General features: G+C 42.1%; 2 protein-coding genes across 2 annotated transcripts; one reads left to right on the top strand and one right to left on the bottom strand.

The window, feature by feature from the left end:
- The first annotated feature begins 13,228 nt into the window (after positions 1-13,228).
- On the top strand, positions 13,229-15,088 carry LOC129586537 (solute carrier family 2, facilitated glucose transporter member 3-like). Its single transcript, XM_055479820.1, has one exon. The coding sequence runs from the start codon at positions 13,289-13,291 to the stop codon at positions 14,897-14,899; it is 1,611 nt and encodes a 536-aa protein (XP_055335795.1). The 5' UTR covers positions 13,229-13,288; the 3' UTR covers positions 14,900-15,088.
- Positions 15,089-15,334: 246 nt separating this feature from the next.
- Positions 15,335-16,106, bottom strand: LOC129586495 (atrial natriuretic peptide receptor 1-like). Its single transcript, XM_055479757.1, has 4 exons — positions 16,008-16,106; positions 15,813-15,948; positions 15,696-15,744; positions 15,335-15,527 (listed from the first exon to the last, which is right to left on the bottom strand). Exons 1-4 carry the CDS (start codon positions 16,104-16,106, stop codon positions 15,335-15,337), a joined length of 477 nt encoding a protein of 158 aa, XP_055335732.1.
- Between the last annotated feature and the right edge of the window lie 5,513 nt (positions 16,107-21,619).

Below are 21,619 nucleotides of genomic sequence, written 5' to 3'. Positions count from 1 at the left end.
ACGGTCTCGCCAATGGGATGACATGGATTTGAGGGAACTGGACGTCGCCACGACGAGCAGGCTTGCTGCATCCATTTGCAGGATGGCCATTACAAAGACTAAATCAAAAATGGTGTTTTTGCAAAGCAGATGTTCCTCGCCTCGCATATCATGTGCCGCATATGTTCGCGGTCTTGCTCCTGCTCTGTCGCATTACTGGCACTTTTTCTTTCATTGCCTTTTTTTTACTAAAACCAGATTAGGTAATGCCGCTTACTTTAGCCTCGCGGATCCTAAGACCAAGCGAAAAAACGTGCAACGTGTCGTACGCTGTTTTGGTTCTTTCGGACGCTAAAACATAGCTTTTACTTGTAAAAGATGCCCGTTATAAAGAAATTAAAAAGCGTATGATGGATGGTTGTTTTTAAAATAATTATTTGCTTTACTGGGAACAATAAAATTGCACAGAGCTCGACGCTTCTTCGTTTACAAATTACGGATGCTATGCATACATTCTAAGTATAATGTCAGAAAAAAGGTCAAGCAGTAACATAAGATGTCTCTGGAGAAAATTCTTAAGCGCAGCTTTTTGGGAGGTTATTATGCATCGCAACATAATCCAGAAACTACAAAAAAACACAAAATCTTTTTGGCTCAATGGATTTAATGGATTTACATCATTTTATTCCAGACCAGAATAACGCATTGACACTACTGTGAACGTGTTTAGCGACATGATGGCGGATGGAGCCAGTAGGTTATCATATCCTCTTTTCCTTTTATCGCTTGCAATCCTCTTGGCTGGACAACAAACTGGGGAAAGTCTTCGAGAAGTAGATGGCTGTGCGGACTTAAATGAATGTATCCTGGCAAGCCGTGACTGCACATTCTGGACGCCATGTTGACGGTATCCCCGAATCTGTTACAAACACGATGCTCAAAAAATATTGTATTTTCTTTGTAATATGCTTTGTGCGGCACTAGTTCATAGTTATCAGTGTACAGAGTATCTCCAAAGACACAACAACACTAGTCCAAAAATTAATTCCTCAATATGAATGCTAAATAAGGAACAAACGTTATCACATAATAATCACAGTGATATCAGCGATATTGTTACGCTTCGATCATGATGTGCGTACTTTCATATCTGTAGTATAGTTTACATACAGACAGTAACGTGGCCGTTTTGACCCCATGAGTCCAGCGGCACATGAACCTGAAATAAAAGTTGCCGTCGATGCAAAACTGACCCTTACGGCCAAGTCCAAAAATTGCCATGTGTACCGGAATGTATGCCAATCTTCAATTGCAAGTTCAGCAGAAAGGTCAGCTGGGACCGTGCCTCCATCAGTCGTATCGCAAATCCCGCGATTCTTTCGACATGATTCTTCCCGATTCGCTCGGGTAGGCCACTAGCTACCTGCGCACAAATACAGTATGTCCACATTTATGCATAAATCGGTCTGTGCAAGTGGCGCATACCATAAACGAATCCATAATTGCCTCCACTTTGTAAACATCGCACTCCGTTGACAGTTTATCGATGAAAGTTTCCGTGGCTGAGATTAAATAAATCGTCATCTCGGGCGAACCACTTTTGATAAAGTCAGCGAACCCATATAAATCAGTGAACAGGATTGTCACACATTCAAAAATTTCGGGTAAAACTTTTTCGCCGGTTCGGAGTTGCTTTGCCACAGACCTGCATGGAAAAACCACAACAATAGTTAAAAAAGGCGGATTTTTCATCAAGATTCAAGAATAAGAAACCGTTTGAGACTCTTAGCTAATTATAATACATCGGCAGAAACTGGGCAATGAGAGCATCGCATTTCTCCATTTCCTCCTTCAGTTCGGCGGTTCTAGCTGCCACCTGCCCTTCTAACTCGGCTCCATAACGCTCTAGTCTGCTGCAAATTTTTTCGAAAAGCGCAACCTTCTTCTTATCTGGAGCCAACAGAGGACTAATTTGTGCCAGTTCACGTCGAAGTCTCTCGACATCCGGTCGCTGAACCGGATCCGAGATAAGGCACAATTGAAGTATGTCGGGACTGTCTAAACAAAGGTCGACAACCCTTGGGAGCCCATGATTTTCTGCAAATTTGTGCTGTATTGTAAATTTGTTACTACTAAAGTATCCAGGAAACTGCATCTGGACTCACCTTGATAGCTGTTTTTCTTACCTTCAGCAGCGATAATTATTTTGGTGAAGACACTCCCCGTAGTCAGTATGTCGTGTATGATTAAACCAGATGAATATATATCCACCCTTTGTAGCGACTTGTAGTCAGCGGTGTTTGTTACCTCGGGTGTCGACCAGTAGGCAGATTCCCAGTCATTATTCTGACATAAATTCGTGGTCAGATCGTGGCAGGTGTGCAACAGGCTTTGCCGAACTCTTTCGGATCCCAAATGCGCTAGTTTTAAAGTGAAATGCCTGTCCACCCAACAGGTCAGAATGCTGATTCGCCCATGGTATTGCAGCGACGAAGAATGAATATAACGAACTGCCTGCAAATGGGAGGGATGGATTCAACATCGCTCGAACAGAGCTACTAGCCTACTACTTCGTACTTTAATGTAGTCGAGCACAAGTGAGCTTCTCATGGTCGGATCCCTGCTAACATAGCTATCGAACACGTCCGGCAAAGCTCCTCGCGAAGGGCATTCCATCACGGCGGAGATGTAGTGAATGCCACTTGAGGACTTTGTTATGGCAAGTCCCAAGAACTGGCAAACGTTAATGCTTTCCATTCTGTTGAGCTGTTCATAAAAAACCTAATTGGGGTATCAACACAGCGGCTATATCGTAAGAAGTCACAACACCTTGCGTAGTAAAAGGAGGAGCTCTTTGTTAGCAGCGATGTTGGCAAAGGTGATGGGACTGTTTCTACTGGCTACTTTCCAACACATCACCGACTTGTTCTTGTAAAATCCAAAAATAACGGCATTGCAAAGGTTCTAAGAAACCAACGACCTATGGGGTAAATGTTGTTAACCTTAATCTAAGCAGTTTTGACTTGCGCGTGATAAGGCTGCTGCGCCATATAGCACATTCGATTCGGATCCGTAGTCATTGAAACGGGACTTTTTTCCTTTCGCGAGTATCAGCGAGCGACGGCGATGTAATGTGTCCTGCAGGTGCACTTGCCACCACGGGTCACGGAGTAACCGGTTATCAGCTTGATACTTCACGCGGCTAAACCGAAAGTTTTATGACCTGAGGCAATTGGAAAGTTAATATTTTCTTCTTCCTAGGAGTCACCATCAACATAAACAGTTGTTCAGATGATCATAAATTTACTTCCTTTAGCACTTTTGATACTGTATGGAGATGGAATCGAGCCTCCGACTAATAACAAATTCGTTTCTTTCTTGGTATGAATTTTCAGTTGGTACTAATTCGATATAAGCATTCGAATGCTATCGAGTTCCTATCGAATTTTTCAGGCATTGCTGGTGAACAGGGGCGGATTATGGTATTTTTTGAGACCGGCAACGGCAATTTCTTTTTAACTATTCATCGGATTTTTTTTCTGAATACAGATTCGGAATCTGTTCGATTTTATCTATATTTTGGTGTAAGGATTTGCCGAGAAGTGCTTCGAACATTTTGCCCGGGGGAAAATTTACGTTTATGCCTTACAGAACGCTGATAAACCAGTAAATTTCCACCCGATACAGCTGTATATTAATCTGCACGCCCCCAATTTTGCTTCTTTTGTTATGACTCCCTTATCTAAGCCCTCATAAGCAAAAAGGTTTATGAAAGGTGCTAATTGGTGATATAAACCAAAATGGGTCTTCGAGTTCGAGGTCGCTGGCTCCCCAAGGTTCTGAAGAGTTTAAAATGCTTTTTCGATAAATTTCATAAATTTCATAATATTTTAATATCATAAAATACCATAATCCGCCCCTGCTGGTGAAAATAATTTATACCGGGGAACTTTACTTACACTGCACATCCCACAAGAACGACGATGGCACCGACTAGGCAAATTAAGCTTGTCGACAACACATACGAAAAACGGTTATCACCTGCAACTTTCATAAAAATTTACAAATCTGTTAACAGACTGCAGTATTATGACATACAAAATTAATAATTAACCATGTCGGCTAGTGCGATACTCACTAATTGCGCATTATCCTACTCACCGGGCATACACCGCAGGCTTTGTTTGAGATATCCACACAGCGGTTCGTTAGGTGGAGGAAAAGAAGCATCGGCGGCAGACCATAACAGCAGTTGCTGTAATTCTTGTATATCCCCGGTTTGGGCAAACCTCCTCAACAAAGGCTGTATAAAACCAAGATAAACGGCAGTCGGTAGGGTGCTTTGAAAAGCGTGTGCTAACTACCTCCCGACTTGCATTCGCATTGAAGAAAGAAACTGTGAAGTCAGTGCGCCGCTGTCCATTACTATCGATGTACATGGTGTTACCAAAATCATCTCGAAAAGTTCGATTCGCAAGACGCTGCGCTAGAGTAGCACCACTCCAATCAGTTCGGTTTCCCATCGCTATTGTTTCGTTAATAATCTAGAAATTGACGCTTTGAAAAGGGAAGCAGCAGCGGATTTCAGTTTTAACGGGCTTTGCAAAATGAATAAACCGCTTTGACCTTTACTGTAAAAATTTACCTCCGCAAGTGCAAAGATTGTTATGTATCCGCTGACGATAAGAATGTACGGCTAAACGAATACACGGGTAAGCGAATGAATGAATGTAAAACTGTGCTGTATTTTAAAAGGAGTTGACAACTGTAATACATAATGCGTCAGATTGAGAATGGTTAACCAACCTGGCTGGATAGAGAGTAGCTGAAATTGAAGTCTTTTTCGGCTCGCAGAAGAATTTCTGATCCAAGCTTCATTTTCGCAAAGCTGTCGTTGTTGTTCTCATTTACATTGATGATCAAAATAGAGCGAAAGGCTTGCAGAATAATCTTTAAAAAAAGATCGGCGCTGTATATATGTAAGTACTGTAGGTGTGTAGTACCGCATTCAACGCGCTTCATGAAACCCCAGCAGCCAAAAATTGGGGTTATAACCGACTTGGAGAAGTCTTATAATTTAAATTCGCCCGATGAATAATAAAAAGATGGAGAATATTAATTTTGGTATGGACAACTTTGGCGGCTAAATAAAATACTCGTATGTGATCGTGGTACCAATATATTCTTGCTTACCGAGTCGTTTTGATCTCTTGCCTGCCAATGTATTGGAGGCATAAGATTGTTTTCAGCCAAAACATAAACCTGCAGTTAACTTCGTGTTTCAGTGAATAGGTACCCGTAGTTCAAAGCACTTTGTCAAGTTACATATTCGCCGTTGGTCATCTCAAGTGAGGAGGCGGTGAACTACAGAAACCTGTCGTCACATCTCAAATAACAACAGAAAAAAGAGCATCTTCGCGGATTTAACCTATAGATACTGCAGTGTTACAGTACTTACTAGAAATTCTCGCAAAGCCGGGCCCAGCCCAAAGTATAGCACAACTAAAAGTACTCAGATTAGCCGTATTAACGCGCAGAACGGCGGTCAAATGATCCTTTCTTACCTCTGCTTGTTGCACGGATCTTCTCGAGAATTGATCCGAAGTCTTCATACGGGGAGACTGGCTTCGTGAGAATATTCCACACTGTATACGTTATGTTCCCTTCTTTCTTCAGGCCTTCCACACATGCCGATCCCAGTTCCGCATAGAAGGGCGGGGAATTAAAGTCAATTATAACACTTACTGATGTCCATTTATATCTGTTCAACATATCGATAAATATTCCAACGCCATCGGACATCAAAAAATAGCTTGTGGTAGCTCCCGTTGGGTGTGACACATGTTGTGAACGTGTGGGTGGGCTGGCGCCCTTTCTAAGAAAATGAAATCGATGTCTTAGTAATTGTACGATGTGATACTGAAAGGTTGCTTACGTCGAAATCCATAAGGTATCCCATTCTGCACAGAGACGTATCAGATCAAAATCGCCGCTGATTTCACACCCTGAAAATGCGTGCAATGGCATCACGAAAGGAGTACCAGTTACGTCCACTAACGGCAAGGTCGTACCTGGTAGTAGAGATACGATAATATCATTTTCGCTTCTTGTACGATAGTAGATAGCGGCTGACGATGCAAGAACATTGCCGGTAAGATTGGCACAATTCAGATCGTCAATATATGCGATACTGAAATTTATTGTTCCATTGTAGATCTTGTGAACATGCTCAACAGCCAATGACAGCGCAGGTGCAGTATATGGCAGAGCACTGAAGCCCGCGTTTTTGACGGTAATGCCGGCTACTATCAAGGTCACGTTGACAGCAGGGCGACCCAGCGTTTGTTCCACCTGACTGAGTAACAGCTGAGTATAAATCATAACTTGGAAAACGGAAAACGTAGCAAAAGAAGCCATCTTTGTATCAGGTGACATGGAAGCCGATGTATCGATCAGCTAACTCATCCCAACGCTTTAATCTAGAAGTAGGATTTGTCGTGGATTTTGCCTAACATGTATATGTATGGGGTACGAGTCTCTACACAGCAGATATAATTTTTGAAATGAATTTTTCATTTTGACATAGTCTGTGCCGGTGCAGCCTTTTGTAAGCGTTCTGAGTAAAGCATTCATTCATTTACACGAGTTGTACAACCACGCTACTACTAATCGTTGTAGCGTACTACAATACTACAACCCGTAGTACCTGCTACCCTAATTTAGCCTAGTGAACATATCCAAAAAAATTACGCATGTAATCCCAAGTTGTATTTGTAAATCGGTAATCGATAACATTTGAATCATACTTCAGGAATGCGGAAATCTGTCGCAAGTACCTGATGCGGTCTTTTCAGCTCTCCTCTGGCCCAGAATCCGTGCCAATTTCTGAGTATTCGTACTGCGGTGTTTCGTAGTAACACCCTTGATCCTGCTGATTCACTTTGCGGTTTATTGATGGCATCGCGCCGACGCGTAAGGCACCATTGAGTAACGGCAGTATTGTTAAGGGGATAATTACAATCGCAAAAAATTGCAATGGGAAGCCACTTTAAGGTTTAATTTGACTGATTCTGTAGTGCAAGAGTATTCATTGGACTGAATAATAATAGTCATACATGGCGGCAGTGATACCGCCATGATAAAGCTGGCTACCAAGAAAATATGGCAGCTGGGCAGACAATCAAAACGTGTCATTCAGGTGTCTAATTAAATTTTGTTTTCCAGTAGCAGTACTCAGAGTGTTATGACGCCTCTTTATTTGGTGGTATGGCTACTGTTATTGATTACTTTATTCTGATTGTTAGCGGTACATGATCCTATTATTGACCACTGAATAATGAATATTACGTTACGTGCTCTGTAGCAGAATGTACTATGTACTGTAGTTTGATTCCACAGGCATTGACAAACGCATTACGTTACAGGTTGCTCTGGTCAGTCACGATAGGTGTTCATATTACACGAATTGTGTCGAATGCTTCAGATCAGCTTTAAGTCATTGTGGACGGTGTACAACAACAAAGCAGTATGTATACGAATACGAGTACTGTATCCGCGCGAGTTTAATGGACAGAAAATTCCCCCAGACCGCCCGCACTAGATGTCGGCTCCTTCGACATCAAAGAAACCGACGCCTAGCGCGGGCGGTCTGGGGGAATTTTCTGTCCCTTAAACTCGCGCGGGTACAGTACAAATACTGCATTATTTTGTTTGTTAACAGCCGACTGACAACAAGCAAAGCATGGGAATTTTATTAATAATACATCGAGCAGATCACTGCCATAACATTTTTCAACAGACATTCACAAACACATCCAAACACTGAAAACAAGGTCGCTTCACATCCCCTTTCAGAAACCAAGGCGCGGGCGGGCGGGAGAGAAAAACTTTCAACTGGAAGTAGCGACAAGTTTACTATACATCGAGAGGCACTTATATATGCGAGGTTAACAGGATTCAGTAACGGAACTCATACACTGCGCTGGACACAACCAAAATAATAAGCAGATTTAGGCTAAATCTTAGTACATTATTTTGTTTGTTAACAGCCGACTGACAACAAGCAAAGCATGGGAATTTTATTAATAATACATCAAGCAGATCACTGCCATAACATTTTTCAACAGACGTTCACAAACACATCAAAACAATGAAAACAAGGTCGCTTCGCGGCTCACATCCCAAACGTCCAAACACGGCTCCGGAACGACACAGTTTGGGTGTTATCCGAAAGAACAACGATGCGGCACCCTTTAAATAACGGTGCCCATACTAGTAGTGGCAAACATGCTGCCACCAGTTCCAAAAAATTAATATTACATTTTATACCCGGTTTTAGATAAGGTGCCGGAATTCGGTTAATTTGGAAAACTTTGGGTATTCTGTGACCTACACCGTCCTCCCAGAGACCGGTTAGCCACATGTTATTCGAAGTGGCGCGAAACCCGGCCAGAGAGACATCGGTGCAGATAGTTAATTCCGGCCAATTACACCCGAAAGGTGATGGACAGAGTCCGTTGACCTTTGGTGCAAACTCAATCCACCACATTAGTTCTGTACGTACTTTATTAACTCGAGTATGATCAGTCGGCTTTTTCAGTTTCGTTAGGGCGTCGATGAAAATTCGCGTGAAAGTACGCGCCCCATAAACTGCTTTTGACGCAAAAGACATGTGGCCAACTAATACCTGGAGTTCTCGCTTCGTAATTTTCGCTTTTCGGGAGTGAAACTGGGCCAACTCCGCTAACCTACTCAATTTATCATCCGGTATTTCCAGTCGTTCTAGCTCTGAATCAATGATTATTCCCAAAAACGTTACCCGTTTTGCCGGGCTAACGGCTTTTTCTAATTTCAGGCGAAAACCTAAACAATTTAACAATTCAATCAAAACATTTTGTGCATTTAAACAATCTTCAAAACTAAATGCGATAATTAAAAAGTCATCAAGATATGCAACAACAATAATATTTCTTCTTGGTAACATCCTTACAATTGCCCTAGATATACGATTAAAAATCTCTGGAGCATTTGAAAGTCCAAAACACAGAAAGTTGTCAACGTAAAATTCTTCAGCTAAATTTCCAAATCCCCACCTAAAACCCTGTAGCTGTCGATGAGGAGGATAGATTGGCACCCAACGGTAGGCTGACTGTAAGTCAACCACAGCATAAAAACAATTACGAGTACTGAGTAAAACCGCATCATCGATACTTTGGAAAGAAAAGCTTTCTGTAACAATGAAGGAGTTTAACGAACAATCGAAAGGTCGACTGCAATCCGTTATTGGTCTAGGAACAATACTGCCCTTTTTGGAACAGCTCCTATGGCCTGAATCCGGATCGGTTTTTCAGTCTGCTTCGTAATACGACCCAGATTCAGCTCGTCCGCGAACAATTCATCCAGCAAGGGTTTATTCTCTTCGTTAAGCGCACTTTTGTAATTACTGCAGTCAGCCGGAGATACTGTAGTGCCATCTCCGACTAACCGGAACCCTAAATAATCTCGATTAGATCTTCGCCGACTATGCGATTTACTGTCAGATTCACTATCGCTGCTGTCACCACTGTCCTCACCTGCTTTCCGATGATTACGGTGCTTGTTGCTTTTGGAACGGGAAGGGCTGGCGGCCCGTGGTGGACTGGCTTGCGTGCGCGCTGATCCGCCCTCGACTGCGGTTGATGCCGATGTGACTGAGGCGCTGTCCGGGATCTCGGTTGTGTTGTCGATGAGGTAGCCTTCAATTACGGTGCGATCACGGATAAGGGTCATGAAGGCCAGGTTATCGGGGAATGTGGAGGATTCGGCTAGGGCCAAAAGGTCATCGGTGCCGGTGAAACCGGCGTCTTTCAACTGGTTCATGGTGGCCTCGGTAAGGTTTAAGGCACTCTTCAGTTCATCGATGGTCATGCTGCTGGTTTCTTCCGGCGCGACATCGTCGATGAGATTTCCGGTGTCGGTTGGTTGAGGTGCTACGATCCCATAATGTGCATAAAGGCGAGCGATGAGTTCTGTCTTTTTCCCGGCTTGGTTGAGTCCAAGTTGTGCACAAAGGGACTTCATCAGCGGAACCGTTCCATACCGATTCTTCAGCTGGGACTTCGTGAGTGTGGCTGGAGGTGCCATGATAACCCAACGGTAGTTCCTAGCGCTACTTGCTTACTACTACACGAACTTTTATACTGCGCACTGCGCACACTGAGAGAAAAACTTTCAACTGGAAGTAGCGACAAGTTTACTATACATCGAGAGGCACTTATATATGCGAGGTTAACAGGATTCAGTAACGGAACTCATACACTGCGCTGGACACAACCAAAATAATAAGCAGATTTAGGCTAAATCTTAGTACATTTACCAGAAATTCGCGGCATACTGCACGTGCAGTAGCCATTAGCCAATTCGTACAGGGTTAATCCTACTTTAACTATTACCAATCCAACAAAGAAGAATCATCCCAGTGAGCTATTTCTAAGATTTCGTTTTGTAAATAGGTACGTATTTCTTCAACGCTCACCGTGACAGTGATGACAGACGCCGGAAATAACGTTTTCATGGGAAAGATAGCCAGCTCGCTAGCGTGCTACTATTTGCCTACGCAGCACCTGAGCACGGTATTTTCAACCTGGCCGAACACAACGAAGCACGCTTTGAATTACGGCTTCTTACCGAATTATGTATTATTTATTTCCAAATTCTTACTTCCTTCAATAATTCCACTTCCCGCTTCGTGGTCTCACAAAAACTGCAGCCCAAAAGAAAAATTGAACCAATCCAAGGAAGCTAATTATGTCCGCCGCACATCCACTGCTATTACGAGTGCCGATAGGCCCAATACCAACAAAAGAACGTATGAGTGCAGTACTAACTACGAATGGTAGCGACAATCTCAATAGTGTTATGCACCTTGACCATTGCGTATCTCGTTAAATGTAATTACTGAGATTCGCAAAGTCAATGGTAAAGCGGATTCCAGAAAAGTATTTTCAATGCAGAAGAACGAGATCTTCCAGAAGAACTGGAGAAACTCTGCAAGAGGAAAACGTTTTAATTTAGGAACACTGCAAATGCTAAATACAGCATCCATACTTGTATAGGAGAATTCTGACAACTTCCTACTGATGTATGTAAGATGTACATAGTTCATATGGAAAAAAATGAAAATTAATTTAAAAAGAAGTGCTACCTATCCAAAGCAATTAAGCTCTGTTTTACTGCGTTGTTTTTTGCCTTCGTTTATTTTTTATTATGCTTCAAGTGACCTGTTCATGTTGTAAGGGTTCCGAACAAATGCTCATGCTGGAAGCAGCTGGATGCCGGCTGATTTATTGCTGAAACGTTTGTGTGGTACAGTAATTTGGCATCAAACCATAAATAGCACTGCCAATGCAGCAAGCCTTTTCCAAAAACACAAATCATAATTCCACGAAAATCGGCATAAATTTACTAAAACTAGAGATTTCAAAGGAAAGTATAATGTACGAGTACATTGTACTTATACGTACCTACTGCATGCAGATTTATTGACTGCCAGAAGCGCTAGCTGCCTGCCGGTAATGCACTGCTGACTGACTGTGATCCTTGTGCATTCTAAACATTAAATTAAATTGAAGAGCTGCTCAGCTGACACGGCTATCAACTACTCGTACGGTCGCTCGGTTGGCCACCTATGGTAAGTGAAGGGGCGATGGTCGTTCAAAGTGGCCACCTTTTATTACAAATTCCACAAACCGATTTCCTTCCTGTTTTCTTCTTTACCCAATTCTGCATAACGTACTCTGTACATAGTACTTGGAATTTTTGAAATATCTTCAACCGTTTTCATGCAATTGCAACATTAAAAAAGCAGTGACGAAACACTTAAGCCACGCCACGCGAGCCACTGCACTACACAATGATTACTGCAGTCACCGCCTGACATGTGCGGCTGCGCTGTCTCTGTGTAAATAACACATGTGCACAGTGAAAGTGAATATGCCTAACGAACAATTTTCAACAGATAAATAAGGGTGACACTATAGCCATCCCAAACACCCCCGTTTTTTATAGCCATCCCTTTTCCGCACCCATTAATTATAGGCACCCTTTTGTAATTATTTAATTAATTTTTTAGACTCCCTGTTTTTTATAGGCACCTCTTAAGCAAGTGCAAAACCTGTACGAGTTCTTTACAGTTTACACGTTAAATACGGTTTATTGCCACGGTCGCTCGATTTATACTCGTAATATGGAAATTAAGCAATAAGCATCTTGATACGTTCACTGCATGGCTATAAAAAACAGGGTGCGAAAATGGGTGGCTATAAAAAGCGGGGGTGAAAAGGGGCGGCAATATTGATTTCCAATAATTAAAGTAATCAAATTAAACATACGTGAATCTGCATTATTCTGCGCAGCCGCACAAACGTGGCGATTACTGCAATAAAGATGGCGTAGTGCAGTGGCTCGCGTGGCGTGGCTAAAGTGTTTCGTCACTGTTTTTTTTAACGACGCATTTGCAAGAAAACGGTTCAAGATATTTCAAAAATTCCAAATGTTATGTATAGAGTACGTTATGCTGAATTGGATAAAGAAGAAAACCGGAAGGAAATCGGTTTGTGGAATTTATAATAAAAGGTGGCCACTTTGAACGACCATCGCCCATTCACTTACCATAGGTGGCCAACCGAACGACCGTACGGTACTGCTAGCACCTTTTAAATAATTCATTAATCTTAGGATTTTTTAATTTTTCAACGGAACGATCAAGTCTGGTTTAGCGTTTGAGGTTAAAACCTCAAGCGATCGCTTTTACTATAACGAAGGTGCTGGAGATTTTAATGAAAATGATATACGAATATCATCACATACAGTATGTATTATTGCCAAATGCCAATAACACTGACAGCAGCAATTAATGCACTGATGACTTGGTAGTTAGTTGCTAGCTTTGTGCATCCGAAATCAAGAGTTAAATAAACACATAAACGAGTACACAAGGCTATCTTCTACTGCTATTGCCTCTTACATAATTCATTAATATTAAGATTTATTACTTTCGAAGGAACGACTAGGGCTGGTTCAACGTCAAAAGTTAGACTTCATACAATTTTTAATAAGCTGTTTGCCGATGGTTATAATCGCACCCAGTACGAGTACAGATAAATCGATTTGATTTACTGCTTTTTTGGCTACGAGCAATTTGGGTCGATTCCTTGTGTTGATCAACCCGAGCTATAACAGCGCTTTTGTGTTACGGTAAACTGCAGAACTTCAAAAATTGGTGGAATGCACTGCTCATAATTACCTCAATTTAAGCATACATACGAAAAAAATGGTGAGCAAATTTTCTGGACTATCTTGTAAACTAATTTTTGTTGCCAGTGTGGTTTCTTTCGGGACATGGCTCCCCATGGGATACATGATGACATCCATTAACACTACCCAGTTTCTAATCTTAAAATGGATTCGGCATGTTGTGTGCACACGGCGATTTCCTGTCGTCAACGAATCGATGACCTTCAACCTATCGCTAAATGTCTCCGATTATTCCGAAGAAACCTTGTGGTGCAGCGTTATTCCTAATCGCCAGCTTCCAACAATCTTAAAAGACAATGGAGAGTTAGCCACCCTATGGGCGCTAGTTGGAGCCGCCATTCCGACAGGTGGCGCTATTGGTGCATGGTTTGCCGGGTGGTTCCAGCACCGCTTTGGCAACCGGTACTCGTTGTTGTTATCCAATGTCATTTCGGTTGTCGGCACACTCATCAGCAGTCTCTGCACCATTGGCGATTCCTTCGAAATGCTGGTTATTGGGCGGTTTATTTTAGGTGTGTTTGCCGGTCAGTGCGGCTTCGTTGTTCCGGTGTATTTAGCCGAAATCAGTCCGATACCACTGCGCGGTGCGGTAAGTATGTTTGCTCTAATGTCCCGGGCTGTTGGTATGCTGCTCGGCGTCTTCTTCGGTATACCAGTCATTTTCGGCACTGAAGAATTATGGATTGACGTCTTATGGGTGCGTCTCATCCCGTCGATTGCTTTATTCCTTGTCCTTCCGTTCTGCCCCGAAAGTCCGCGGCATTTAATTACGTTAAAGAATGGACAAGAACGAGCGTTGCGAGCGCTGAAGTGGTTAAGGAATTCGGAGGATGTAGCGAAAGAACTGGAAGAGATTGAAGCCGACAGAGACAAGATGGCCGGGCAAAGGTCGCTGTCGCTGAAGGAAGTCCTTACCAACCGGATACTGCTGTGGGCGTTGGCTATTTGTAACGCGGCAATGGTTACACAACACCTCTCCGGTTACACAGCCGTGTTCACCTATTCCACCTCCATTTTGGCCGCGGGCGGTTTACCAAAAGCCTTTGCTGTATATGGAACCATTGGCTTAATGGGAATTCCCCTGTTTATTATGGTGCTGTCTATGCTTTTAGTGGATCGTCTCGGAAGACGCACGCTGTTTTTATTCGGTGCTGGAGGCTGTCTACTGTGTAATATTGGAATGGTGATATTTTTAAATCTATCCAAGAGTGCATGTGGCGGGTGCCAGTATGCGGCACTGGCTTGTTTCGTGGTGTTTATGATATTCTTCAATATTGGTACTGGTAGCGTCCCGTGGATTTGGTCGGCAGAATTATTTCCCCGGAATGCGCGCACTTCGGCGTTATCAGTTACTTGGACGTGCAATTATTCACTGAGCCTTGCAGTAGTCTTTTTATTTCCTATCGTTCATGCGGCTATTGAAGAATGGATTTTCGCTATCTCCGCTGGATCGATGTTGGCTATCACGGTGTTTATTTATTTTACGGCGGTGGAAACCAAGGGGAAGACTTTTCAGGAAGTGCAGGCCGAGCTGCAGTTGAAATTTGGAAAAGCCGACCAGAATATCATGGAACCGCCCACTACAGTCAAGAAGATTGATGAGGAACCAACTTTACCTGCAGCCTAAAATGTGTGTATTAGTGCTAGCTGTTGCATTTAAATTCATACCGTGGGAATTAGTCATAACATTTGAATCTTGATGAATCTGGGTGGTGTTAAACTTTCAGTAAACGTTGTGGTCATTTACTACAAATGAACGGAGACATGCCATGAATAATTATGATAATTTATTTACTCATTCACGCTCTATTAAAAACGCTCAATAAACTGTCGGGCTTGTCTAAACTGCACCTTGATTCTTTTGTGGCTAACCGTCAGAGCCCCATCGAAGAAAAGACAAAAATTTAAATTGATTTTGCTTTGTCTCAGACTGCACGAGTATTCGAAATACTGTAAATCAAACATACTGTAATTGATTACTGCTGACGTCAGTAAAATTACTATACCTACGAGTTTCGCGCCAGCACTGCCAGATGATATACTTGCATTACTGTAAGCTTATTCAGTGGCGCGCTGACGGAAGAAGCCAGTAGGTTATCATGTCCTCTTTTCCCTTGATCGCTTGGAGTCCTCTTGCCTCGGCAATAAACTGGGGGAAGTCTTTTAGAAGTGCCTGGCTTTGTGGGCTTAAATGAATAAACCCTGGCAAGCCGTGACTACACATTCTGGATGCCATGTTGACGGTATCCCCAAATCTATTACCAAAGCGACGTTTAAATGTTGTTTCTGTAATAGTTTTGTGCTAGCGCCAACATTTAATTGTCTGTGTTTCTCTAAATGACTAAAGACATTCGTCCAAAAAATAATTCCCCAATATGAATGACAAATAAGGAGAAATCACATGATGCACATAGCTTACGTACAGGCAGTAGCGTGGCCGTTTTAATCCCATAAGTCCAGCGGCGCACGGACCTGAATTAAGTATAACACTTGTCATCGAAAAAAACTGCCACCGACAGCCATACAGCGACCATATGTACCGGAATGTATGCCGATCTTAAATAGCAAGTCCTGCAGAAACGTCAGCTGAGGTCGAGCTTCCATTAGCCTTACGGCAAACCCTGCGATTCTTTCGATGTGATATTTCCCGATTCGTTCGGGTAGCCCACTTGCAACCTGCACAAAAATATGTACGTAACAATAACTGCAAATCAGATAGTCTGATCAATAATTACCATAAACGAATCCATTATCGCCTCCACTTTGTAGACATCGCCCTCTGTTGACAGTTTATCGATGAAGCCTTCCGTTGCCGAGATCAAGCTAATCGTCATCTCAGGCGAATGGCTTTTGATAATGTCAGCAAATCCGTATAAATCGATAAACAGTATTGTTACACATTCAAAAATTTCGGCCGAAACCTTTTCTCCGACCCGCAACTGTCTTGTCACAGATCTGTATGAAGAACAATCTGAATTATAAAAGCGTTAAATCGTACCAGAAACACTGCTTGCAGATATGTGTACTTTGGAAGAAACTGGGCGATGAGAGCGTCGCATTTGTTCATTTCTTCCTTCAGTTCGTAGGTTCTGGTTGCTACCTGCCCTTCCAACTCGGCTGCGTAACGCTCTAATCTGTTGCAAATTTTGTCGAAAAGCGCATCCTTCTTCTTTTCTGGAGCCAACAGAGGGCTAATTTGTGGGAGTTCACGTCGAAGTCTATCGACATCTGGTCGCTGAAGCGGATCTGTGCTAACGCATAATTGAAGTATGTTGGGAAGGTCCGACACATTCAAAAGGTCAAGAATTCTGGGGATGCTTGGATTTTCTACAGATTGATGCGGGAAAGTCATTAGAAAATTATCCAGGAGCCTGAATGATTGATTTAGATGCAACTTGATATAGTCACTCACGGGTACCTTTCTTGCTTTTCGTAGCCGTTATTATTTTGCCGAAGACACTGCCCGAAGTCAGTATGTCGTGCATAATCAAACCAGATGAATAAATATCCACCATTTGTTGTGATTTGCTATCAGTGTTAACCGTTATCCCGGGTGGCGTCCAGTAGGCAGATTCCCAGGTATTATTCTCACAAAAACCCGTGCTCAAATCATGGCAGGTTTGACATAAGTATTGCCGAATTCTCTCGGATCCCAAATGCGCTAGTTTTAATGTGAAATGCTTATCCACCCAGCAGGTCAGAATGCTGATTCGCCCATGGTATTGTAACGATGAAGAATGAATATAGCAAACTGCCTGCAAACCGGAAAGATGCTTTCAACACCGCTTGAAGACAGTTACAATTTCGTACTTCGATATAATCAAGCACGAGCGAGCTTCTCATGGTCGGATCTCGGCTAACGTAGCTATCGAATACATCCGGCAAAGCTCCCCGTGAAGGGCATTCCATCACGGCGGAGATCCAATGAATTCCCCTCGTGGATTTTGTTATGGCAAGCCCGAAAAACTGGCATATGTTGATGCTTTCCGTTTTATTGAGCTAAACATCGACCATCTGGAATGAGCGGTAAAAGCAAACGTACACGACAAAAGACTACGGTACCTTGCGTAGTAGAAGGAGGAGTTCTTTATTAGTGGCGATATTAGCAAAGCTGACTGGACTGTTTCTTCTGGCCGCTTTCCAGCACATCACCGACTTGTTGTTATATGATCCAAAAATGACGGCTTTGCAAAAGCTCTAAGGAACCAACGATGCACAGAATAATTGCCACCAACCTTTCGTTTAAAAAATGGTTGACTTGCGCGTGATACGGCAGTAGCGCCTTGTAGGGCATTCGGCCCTAATACGAAGTCATCGAAACGGAATTTCTTTTCTTCAGCTAATATCGTCGAGTAGCGGGATGCTTCTCGGCGATTTGATGTCTCGTGTAGCTGTACTTGCCACCAGGGGTCACGGAGTAACTGGTTATCAGCCTTGTATTTGATGCGCCTAAGGGTATTCGTTGAAATAAGAACACTGGAAAGTCAATCATTTTGTACGTCCTGAAGCTCGCGTCCACTACAACTTAACCCCTATTTCAAATTTAATAGGTGCAGGTTTACGTAATCGGATCTTGAACGTGAATAAATCAGTGTTCGCAATTTTTCCATGCCAAAAGAATCTCTGTGGGCACTTTTGGTTCAACTGATGCATTCGTGTTTACCATTCATCCGTGTGGCATACATGTGACAATCTTGTGATTATCCTCGAAAATATTTAGAAGAAAAACTAAATTCGCTGAAACCATGCCCAGAAATTGTCGGTTTTTGAATCGCCACCAACGATTCGTATAGCTTTCAGCTGTGAAAATGAATTCATCGTAACGTTTATCGGTGTAACATACGTTTGGCAGAGTTTAGATCACTAAAACAAATTTGAAATGCGACGCAATGCGACTTACGCTGCGCATCCCAGGATGATAATGACCCCGATTACACAAATTAAACTAATGGATGTAAGCACGTACGGAGATCGATTGCCACCTGTAACGTACACCAAATGTAGTAAATCCTTTAACGAAAGGACTCAAAGCATTTCACACGTTTTAACAAGCATGTGCGGCAGACAGGGTGCTTGTCATATAAATGTCATATAAATGTTATACCATTTATCCTATATATAAATGTACGGATAGCATGTGTGTATAATTACAGTAGGTGTTCAACATCTTACTCACCGGGCACACACAGTACGCCTTGCTTAAGATATCCACATAGCGGTTCGTTAGGAGGAGGAAAAGAAGCATTGGCGGCAGACCATAACAGTAGCTCCCGTACTTCCTGTAGACACCCGGTTCGACCAAACTTTCTCAACAAAGGCTGCAAAAAACTGGTTTTGATGTGCGCTTTTGCTGCTACTGGAAAACAGGCTATAAGTAAATAAATCTTACCTCCCGATTTCCATATGCACTGAAGAAAGAGACAGTGAAATCGGTGCGCCGCTGTCCGTTATTGTCAATGTACATCGTGTTACCAAAATCATCCTCAAAAGTTCGATTAACAAGCCGCTGCACTAGAGCCGCTCCACTCCAGTTTGCTTGGTTTCCCATCGCTAATGTATTGTTAATAGCCTAAAAATTGACACTTTGAAAAGAAAGGAAATAACAGAATTATTGTGACTGTCGTGCCTGAAATCTTCTTGACCTTTAACGCAAAATTTACCTCGGCCAGCGCAAGAATAGTTGTATATCCGCTGGCGATAAGAATGTACGGCTGCAAATAAAATAATAAATTAATGTAAATTCGGGCTGTATTTTGAGATTGTATACAGACTGTATTTACGATACCTCATACGGTACGGTTATCTGACGATGAGAATGATCAACCAACCTGGTTAGATAGAGGATAGGTGAAATTGAAATCTTTTTCAGTTCGCCGAAGAATTTCTGCTCCAAGCTGCATTTTTGCAAAGCTGTCGTTGTTTTTTTCAGTTGGATTGATTAACAGAATGGAACGGAAAGCTTGTAGAATAATCTAGATAAGAAGATTGCCAGCGTATGTAAATACTGCCTCTTACCGCAATCAACCGTAACTCTTATTGTAAATCGTAGACGACAGAATTAAGCAACTCCATGCTTGCCCAGACTGCGGTACAACTAGCGCTATCAATAGTTTTCTATAATACAGGACCGTCCGACGATTCGCAGTAAAAAGGGACAATATTTGTTTTCTATTTAGGATATCTAGCGCGATGAATAAACGTGGCCGTAGTAGGCCAAGGTCAAAAAAGAGGAAGGAATAAATAAATGAAGGAATGATTTTTGGTCAAAAAGAGGAAGGAATAAATAAAGTAAGGAATTATTTTTGGCCAAAAAGAGGAAGGAATAATTAAAGGAAGAAATCGTTTTTTGGGTGAGAAAGAGGTAAAATGCGGATGGTCAAAAAAGGAAGGAAATTTCTTGTGTGGCGAAAAACTCAAACGTGCATAACTAGAAGCAAAAATAGCATAACGGTTTTTGGAAATCTTTTTTGGGGTAGCGAAGAACACTGAATGCACGATTGCACTCATTGCAGGCTGCATCTTTCTTAAATACTATCTAAAATCTGTTTCTAATTTCAAAAGCTGCCGGTACTGGGACTACAGAACGGTTTGTGAAAGCATGTACATATTCTCGTATAAGCTCATTAGAGCGCCACATTTTGCAGTGTAAGAAGCGGTATTAAGCAGAGTTGTATATCCAGGCTCCGTACATTACAACAGTAATTAACAATAATGTTAACAACGTCACTAATTAGTAAAGTAATAATTATAGTACTGTACACCTATATTAGTTAGTAATTCTAGCAATTCTATCATCATATGCTGAGTATTATTAGTATTATTCTAGTCTTATTCAGATATTATGTTGTTGATTAAATGTTTATTTCCACCATGCCATGCTTCATTTTTTTGATTTTTCAGTCATTTTTTGAATGTGGAACTGCCCGGTGAGACATCAGAGGCAACCGCCACTGATGGTTATTCTTTGACCAAAAGGCTGATTCAGGCTCTGCATAATTCAACACTTCAAAGCGCATTACCTAGATCGCACTGTACTCCGTATTTATGTTGATTAAATAGAATTGTTTTTCCTTTTAATATGTTTAGCTGTACCGCTTAATGCATTACGTACTTCATTTACTTGTGTTTTAAAAGGTTCAGACCATCACGTTCAGGTCCAAAACTTTTGAAAAATTTTTTTAGCGCATTATTCCTCTTGTTTTGGACCATCGGAATCTCCTGCCTTTTTGACCGCAAAAATTTCCTTCCTTTTTTTACCATCAAAATTTCCTTCCTCTTTTTGACCAAAAACATTCCTTCCTTTATTTATTCCTTCCTCTTTTTGACCAAAAAACATTCCTTCCTTTAATTATCCCTTCCTCTTTTTGACATTGGCCTCGTAGTACAGATGCGATCAAATTCTCGCTCACCGAATCGTCTTTATCTCCCACTTGCCAATGTATTGGACGAAAAAGATTGTTTTCAACCAAAACGTAAACCTGCAGCGACATGCATGTTTCAGTCAGCAGATCTGGATACCAGGAATTTAAGACACACAAAACTTGTGACAAAAGATTTACATATTCGCCATTCGTCATCTCCAATGATGAAGCAGTGAACTGTGGAAACACTTCTTCAGATTTCAAACTGCGGTAAGCAAAAATATTTGCAGACATGATTAATATTAATTACCAGAAATTCCCGTAAAGCCGGGCCCAGCCCAAAGTACAGCACAACTGAAAGTACACAGATCCAACAGTCTATAAGCGAAAAGCGAACGGTCAAATGACGCTTTCTCACCTCTGCTTGTGGCATGGACCTCCTTCAGAATCGACTCAAAGCCACCATACGGAGAACCTAATTTGGTGCGAATGTTCCACGCAGTATACCTTATGTGTCTGTTGCTCTTCAAATTCCCCACGAATGCCGATCCCAAAACCGCATAGAAAGGAGGGGAATTTAAGTCGATTATTACACTTATAGATGTCCAGTTGTATCTTTTCAAAATATCAAGAAAAATTTCAACGCCATCGGACAGTGAAAAAACGTTGGTTGTTATTCCCGTTGGGTAAGAAAAACGAAGTGGACGCGTAGGTGGGCTGGCTCCTGCTCTGAAAAACATAAAGTTTATGCCTTATTAAATTTTGTTACCGTCAAGCGTGAATTACAAGTACCTACGTTGAAATCCATAAGGTGTCCCACTCGACAGAAAGACGAGATAACTCCAAATCGTCACCGATTTCGCCGCACCCTGCAATACCGGTAATTTGCATGTCGTAGCTCGAGCAGTCACGCCGACTTATAACACTGCAGGGTCCCACCTGGCAAAATCGACACCGTAATATCGTGTCCGCTTCCTTTACGATAA

Source organism: Paramacrobiotus metropolitanus, unplaced genomic scaffold (assembly GCF_019649055.1).
Source record: "Paramacrobiotus metropolitanus isolate TYO unplaced genomic scaffold, Prichtersi_v1.0 Parri_scaffold0000021, whole genome shotgun sequence".
Classification (NCBI taxonomy): Eukaryota; Metazoa; Tardigrada; class Eutardigrada; order Parachela; family Macrobiotidae; genus Paramacrobiotus; species Paramacrobiotus metropolitanus.
Note: the sequence above shows the minus strand (reverse complement) of the source record. Positions and strands in the feature narration are given on the sequence as shown.

What these genes read in the sequence shown, in the direction of transcription:
- LOC129586537 (XM_055479820.1), top strand. Translation starts at nt 13,289, where the DNA reads ATGGTGAGCAAATTTTCTGGACTATCTTGTAAACTAATTTTTGTTGCC.
- LOC129586495 (XM_055479757.1), bottom strand. Translation starts at nt 16,106, where the DNA reads ATGACGATTAGCTTGATCTCGGCAACGGAAGGCTTCATCGATAAACTG. An exon ending in TAAGATCGGCATACATTCCG is followed by an intron (nt 15,745 to 15,812) that starts GTACATATGGTC and finishes TACTTAATTCAG; the next exon opens with GTCCGTGCGCCGCTGGACTT. An exon ending in AAACGGCCACGCTACTGCCT is followed by an intron (nt 15,528 to 15,695) that starts GTACGTAAGCTA and finishes CTTTGGTAATAG; the next exon opens with ATTTGGGGATACCGTCAACA.